The following is a 6,942-nucleotide window of genomic DNA, read 5'->3' on the forward strand; positions in this document are numbered from 1 at the left end:
ATGTAGAAACTCATTTTTTAATCGACGTCTTTCCGTGGCGCTGCGTCGTGACTGTATAAGTTCCCTAATAATGATCTCGAGCCTCTCAGTGACGATCAAATTTTGGGATGGATCTGAAATATATGATGACAGTTGGTAATCACTCAGTCAATGTGCACTATTCACGGATTGTTAACTATTGACAGGCTGGGGAAAAAATTACTAGGAAATTCTAAAAGTGACTAGCAAGTATTATTATTCATCCGGTAGCCGTAGAGACAAAATCGAGTGTCAAAAGTTTGATTTCCAATTATTTTTCGGTACAATTGCAGGAAAAAACGAAATTTTAGTTCTTGTGTATTACTACTGCATTAAAACAAATTTTCCCCTCTACTTCGGTGAATTCGAATAATTGTTGATTGGTAGTGTAAACAAACATGATTACGCAAGTATCTTTATACCTTTTTCTCATGAACTTCCACGCCGTTCAAGATGAAAAAAACTCTTAAAGCGTATTGTTGTGACCAGAGCAGTGGGCTCCTCATAAGAATCTGTTCAATTGCTGATCGAGCTGCTCTATTTAAACTGTAGGTGTGGTCACTGTGTCGTGTGGGTAGTTCTTGATATCACGAGGCCCACTTTATCTCTTTCCGACGAGATATCTCAAGTTTTGATGTGGCAAAGGGGTAAGTATGGCAATGCAGCACGAGTGGCGAAGCTTGCGAAATTTGCAATTACTTCTCATGAAATGAGTCTGTTCTTGCATCAAGGACATAACGCTTATAATGACCTGAAGCAAGCGTTAAGGAAAATAACACTCCACTAGTATTATGTTGGTAAGGAGGCAATTGATAAAACTGAAGTTTTCGTTCTTGTCTACTTTCAGGAAACTTTGCAAGAAAACCAAGTTTATATTTGCCTCGCGAAAAGTAGTCTTACTCCCAATGTTCCAAACTGCGCGCTAAATGATCACGTTTTTTCGCGTATTTTTTTTTTCTTTTGAACTCGCGCGACGGACTTCGCCGAAAAGGAGGGACTGCTGGTATTATAATTTCGCTCTCGTCACGAAGTAGGAACCTCGCTGTGCTCTGGTTTGTACGTCATAACTTCAGAAAAATATTTTTGCGTCTGTTCCTCTCACTCAGTTCATATTTTCATTCAGTGGAATGTCCCTATCTGAATGCACAAATATTTCATTAAGTATTACAATGTTTTTGAAAAGGCCGTACGAGAGGTATTCTATGAGGCATTCTCAGACCTCACTTTTGTTTAAAATATACTTGACCATTCCATTGAAAGAAAATTTCCATTTAGGCTACAACTACTAAAAATAATTTGAATGATAACGATTGTAGTATATGTTATGACAGTAATTAGATGAAAGAACTTGAGATCATTTGAGCGCTCGCGGGGCCGGCCAAGCTGCAATGGATGGCAATTAATCGTACTTTTTTAATGGTTTGACCAAGATTTAAGGGATCATTTGATGTTTTGTGACAAGAAATTCCCTATTGATTTATGTATCAAGAGAAATTATTCCTTATAGCAATTAAAACTTGATCAATATGAAAATTAGCTCCTCGACGCTTAACTTCGCCTGTCTACAGCTGTTTGCCAACCAGCTTCGTTAATATTTCAAAACATTTTCAATAGCCGCGTATCGCTTTTTGTCGATCGATGTGCCGGCACCACATGTCGAACGAATGAAGCAAACTCTTTATCGTCTTCTGAATTACGATTTCGAAGAGTTTCTACACTTGTTGCATGCAACATTCTGCACAGTCAGGCGTAGTCCTAAGTTTTTTTTTTGAGATTATAACCTCGGGGATCAATGAAGCTTGGTTTAGAGTCAATGATTTGTTTTGTTGTCCTCCTCGCACATGTTCTTCAAGTCGGTAAGTGAACAATCTTGTTTTTAGTGCCACCATGTTCTCTAAAAAACTATGAGAGAGTCAAGGGCCCGCATCAAAATAGAACTTTAACTCAGAAAATGGTTTACCACTCTTTTCAATGCGTGAATAAGAGGTAAATTCCTGATGGGAAAAACGATGTTTAAAATATAATAAAAAAATTTAGATGCGAAAATAAATATAAAGATCGAGACAAAAAACTTACCAAATGTTGTGAGAAAAACAGGAAACACGAAACACTCGCGCGGTTCAAGGGGTTTAAAGAGAACAAAAAATAACTGAACATACTGAACACATGGAATATATGGGATGGCGTAATTTACATAACGTACGAACATAATAGTGAATAAATAAATATGCGAGAAAAAAAAAGGAAAGAATATACCTAAAGTAATTATTGTAAGGAAGCATAAGAAATGTGTAAGAAAATCAAAATAGAATATACCTAAAGTAATTATTGTAAGGAAGCATAAGAAATGTGTAAGAAAATCAAAAAATTAAAAGTTCTCCACAACACCAGGGCTACACTTCGAGGTTTCGAAAGAGCAGCTTCCAAAGCCAGATACTTCGAGTCGTTTTCCTACAAATGAAAAAATAGAAAAGAAGAAGAAGCTATGAAGGAAAAAGTATCGATAGATTAACTTGGAAAGTTTAGGTAAACTTTCCTTAGACGCAATAGCTGTCCGAAACAGCTTCTTCGAGTTGCATCAGAAAGATCATAGACAATTGATCGGCGAAAAAGTTAGCATAGGGTGTAGTCATTGCAATGGTCTCTTTCAAGATATTTTAGTAGCAGCCTTTTTTGTAGTTATCATTGTCAGTTGTTTCGATGTTGTTCAGCATCTTTATTAGGATTTCAAATTAATATATCACACACGAATGAGATGGATGTTGATCAAAACTGTCATGAATCAGAAGAGGATCCGCTAAAGCTGGTTTATCGAGCGAATTATTGACTGACGGGGGGGGGTGGTACAGTGCAATACGTCCAGGTGCATTACTAAAGAAGCCAACTGCTGCCAATCACATGTCATCAAATATTACAAGCAAGAAAGGTAAAGTCTGTTTACGAGCCTAGCGGCCCATTAGGGCGGTGCTTAACTCCGGTTTCTGTAGCATGAAGCGACTAGGAGTATTTCCACTCCCCCCTGGGTGGGATGCCAGTTCATCGCAGGGTTACCCCCAGCATTAAATTTGCCGGTTCCCATTTATACACCTGGGTAGAGAGAGGCACTGTGAGAGTAAAGTGTCTTGCCTAAGAACACAACACAATGTCCCGGCCGGGCTCGAACCCAGACCACTCGAGCGCACCAACCATGAGGCCACCGCGCCTCCACACATGCAAGAAAGCCTCGCGCTTATCTTTTCAGTTTAAATTCGGAAAAGGACATAATTTAACTCCGGCGCATGATCGACATGCAACGTCTCACAATCGTGATACAACAAAAAAAGGGATTTTATTGTCAGTGAGTTAAAGCATGTTGTCCACTTCAAAGGGCAACAACACAAGTGAGCTCTGCTATCACTTACCGTTCCTGAAATTTTAAGGTTAGCCCTAAAATAAAAAAGCAAAAACTGTTTTTTTTATCACAACTTGTGTTAGTATTTTCACTTTCGCGTAAAAACGCCTGAAAGCTGACGGCGGAAAGTTCAACTCCCTTCCTCATGTTTCACAGAGTTTTACAACAACTGATCAAATTGGAAATTTTGCTTTCCAGCTCTTGCTATTCATTGCTTCAAGTGCCATTCCGAAATGTCATGGTCGGACTGTGATCTTGATCTGAACGTAAAGCCCGATCGAGACTGCCCAGAAGATAAAATCCGATGTATGGCTGTGATGGAAAGGGAGTCTCCAAGAGAAAAAATGGTTTACAAGAAAGATTGTGCTCACCGTCTCTTCAATCCGTGTCATGAAAGACGTGTAGAAGATTGTAGGTCCACTTTATGTGATAGCGACCTGTGTAACTTTGCTCTCACGCCAGAGGCCACCCTCATTGCTTCTGGCTTCCGCTGCTTCCGTTGTAAAAGCACAAAATCTTGGGACGACTGCGTTGAAAAGGCTGAAGAGATCTTCTGTAATACAGGCTACAGAAAATGTTACAAACTGGAGTTCAGGAAGAAAGAAGGAACGGAATATATAAAAGATTGCACCGTCCCTCTGGCATGTGGAAACTCGTCAATCAACATGCCTCAAGCCGCTAACCGCACCATTCATTGCTGTGGCCAACACCTTTGCAACGGAACGGGTATTTTGAGCTCTCCTATGGTAATAGTTGGTCCTCTTCTCCTTCTCATTGTGGTATTCCTTTTTGATCTAAAAACGATTCAATGTTAATCAGGATCCCCTTTAACTTCTAAGCAGAAGCAATAGAGATGTAGATGTCATAACGCCTTCTTAGCTAATCTGGAAGGGGAAGATAGTTCCCTCCCACAATATTGTACCCCTCTCATATTGATAGCTACGCCGGAAGACTTTGTCAAAGCGTAATTTTTGAATGTAGAGTTCAACATTTTACACTCCTACGGCGCTTAAAAATCACAATAGATTTGAGTTTAGTAAAAACATTGCTGTAACCGGAAATCTAAAAGCGGACATTTCGTCAGCCCACTTTTTAAGTTGACAAAGGTTTAGCGCAGCTTAAAGCGTTAGCTTCCCAAGATTATTTTCGGTAGTTCACCTAGCTTCCTCAATTTCTAGTCGATGATCGACTAATCTCGCAGTCGAAAAAAATACCAGCATCAAAGAAGCTATAATTAACTAAAATCATCGCACCTCCTGAGAGCGGACTTCGTTCTTTGATTGGATATTTCTCAGAAGATAAAACAGTGTTATAATCATTTGTTTATTTCGAAGGAGTTTGTTTTTAGTGATCAAGCAACAACAGTGTATTGTTAGACAGTTATCCGCGTCTTTTAGTTCGTAAATGAAACTCATTGCATGTTTTTTTTATTAAACAGTTAATCGGCAGGAAGTTATTGTCAGCGATTCTGAAACTAAGCCACAACCTGTAAATTCAAATAAAGACCCATTTCTGGAATCTTCACACCTCCAAAGCGTTTTATGTGGTGCAGTTAATTTTCATTGGATCAGATATTAAAGTCGGGATCAAAAATTCAACACCTGACAGCTCCCAATTGTTCCAAACCATACCAAGACAAGGCAGTTTTTCTAACAATAGTGGCCCCACAACTCCTTACTCATCTCCTCGGTGTGCTTCTCTACAATTGCCTAAAACATTAATAGAGAATGAGGAGGTAGCAGAGGGAGAAGCAGCGAGGGGGGGGGGGGGGAGGGAGGGGGGATGGAGAAGGAGAAAAGAAGGTACTAGTGTCATATTATTCGCACCAATTGTACCAGAACTTAATCTTGTGTTTGCAACGTTACACTATTGAATTACTCAAAGCAAAGCATGTCGGTGTCGACAGAAAGAGTGAAGCTTTGATGAACGTGCTTCTTTTCCATGAGGTTCAATGTCCATGGAGAAGTCATTGTTGGTGAGGTGATATAATAAAAGCAGTGGCTTGGTGATTCAGAGGGTTAGACTGCTGATCGAGCTGTCTCATTCAAGCCCTGGTTGTGTCTCAACATTACTTAACTTGCTTCATGTCTTGTACACAAGATAAGTCTTATATTGGCAACTTAATAAGTAGCCGGCGAGTCAGCTCCTCACCAGCTTCGCAACATGAGCGGCTAAGCTCGCGAGACTCGAGCCGAAGACAAGTCTGGCACGTGCCACAACCCTTGCATTTCCCTCGAAAACCTCTGATACGCTCGGATCTCTCGCCGCCTCGAGACCCGAGAGCTTCGTTGCTAGTATTGCAGCACCAATGCAAGCCTTCTTGAAGACTACGACCAATCAATCAATCAATCAATCAATCATTTTATTTAGTGATGCAGGTTGTAAGGAAGGGGGCAGCCATAAGGCTGATGTGGACCTACAACGAACTAATAAAATGTGAAACTAAAATAATTCATAAAATCACCCTATGGTATTATAGTGGCAAGAGAAGAAAGAGAAAGAGATGAAAAGCACAGACGTTTTTGGAACGCGCTCGGCGATCAGAGGGAGACCACAACTGCTTCTGACGCGCTTTGACTATATGAGCCATAAACTTGAAAGCACTTTTCTGAACGTTCGAAACTAAACAGTTCTGAAAGATCTAAGGTACGTGATGGTAAAGGACTCTCAACTTCCGTCTGTGTTGAGACTCCCTGGCAGGTTGAAAGGGAGCACACTCCAAAGCTTAGGTATTGTTTATCATTTACTCACAAGAAACTGTTCATAAAAGCTTAGTTTCGTTGCCCCTTTAGGAGCAATGAATTTTTTTTTTACCATATAACCCATTTGGCTCCGCAAACACTTAATGAGGGGCGTACTTATTGTGCGGTCCCCATAGCGAGGGAAAAACACTTCGGTACAAGAGGGGCCAGAACAAGCTGCCAAGTCATGCGTATGGTCTCGCACGCTGACTAAATCGATTTGGTGCCAATCTTTTTGGTTTTAGCCCTGTCAATCAATCAGCCCACACTGAAGAAGATTAAATGTCCCCGTTATGTAAATGAACAAATTTTCTGGTTGGCCTTAGACTGCTTATGAATAGGCCACGCATGAAATATTTCTGTCTTTATATCTTATTTCATGGAGTGTTCTTCTTCTCTCTTATTATAATTCATTTAGACATTACATTGATGGAAAATTCCCGTTCATACTTCTCTACTTCTACAAATAACTTGGAAAATGATTAAAAAATATCAAATGACTGTGTATATCTAATAGAAATTGAGATCATTTGGACGCTCATGAGGGCTTTGCTGTGGTTGGGAGTAAATAGTTCTCTTCCCCATTTTGATGATGGTTAACATTACTATAGTTTGAATGACAAGTAATTCCCAAATAGCGCGGGTAGGAACGGAAGTTTTTACTCCCATCAACAAAAATTATGCTGGAAACGAGAATTAACACACTGACGCTCAAATTTGTCTGCAAACAGCTGTTTGAGAGCCAAGATAATCAACTGAGTTGATAGCTCGAATTGGCCACTCTAAAGTGAT

General features: G+C 40.0%; 1 protein-coding gene and 1 long non-coding RNA gene across 2 annotated transcripts in view; one reads left to right on the forward strand and one right to left on the reverse strand.

The window, feature by feature from the left end:
* LOC148741339 (uncharacterized) overlaps positions 1-565 on the reverse strand; it is a 2,982-nt gene extending 2,417 nt beyond the window's left edge. Inside the window, exons 1-2 of the long non-coding RNA XR_015993415.1 lie at positions 441-565; positions 1-113 (exon numbers count right to left, since the gene is read on the reverse strand). The exon at positions 1-113 is cut by the window's left edge and continues 2,417 nt beyond it. This is a non-coding gene — a long non-coding RNA (uncharacterized LOC148741339). The remainder of the gene's footprint in view (positions 114-440) is intronic.
* Positions 533-4,943, forward strand: LOC111324313 (uncharacterized). The gene is made up of 3 exons (XM_022927843.2): positions 533-665; positions 866-1,874; positions 3,608-4,943. The coding sequence occupies exons 2-3, from the start codon at positions 1,811-1,813 to the stop codon at positions 4,222-4,224; spliced, it is 681 nt and encodes a 226-aa protein (XP_022783578.2). The 5' UTR covers positions 533-665; positions 866-1,810; the 3' UTR covers positions 4,225-4,943.
* The last annotated feature ends 1,999 nt before the right edge of the window (positions 4,944-6,942 follow it).

The sequence above is a fragment of the Stylophora pistillata genome, chromosome 1 (genome assembly GCF_964205215.1).
Source record: "Stylophora pistillata chromosome 1, jaStyPist1.2, whole genome shotgun sequence".
Classification (NCBI taxonomy): Eukaryota; Metazoa; Cnidaria; class Anthozoa; order Scleractinia; family Pocilloporidae; genus Stylophora; species Stylophora pistillata.

Excerpts from the sequence above, each read along its gene's own strand:
- LOC111324313 (XM_022927843.2), top strand. The coding sequence starts at position 1,811 with ATGAAGCTTGGTTTAGAGTCAATGATTTGTTTTGTTGTCCTCCTCGCA. Across the intron at positions 1,875-3,607 it reads CGCACATGTTCTTCAAGTCG|CTCTTGCTATTCATTGCTTC; the intron begins GTAAGTGAACAA and ends TTTGCTTTCCAG.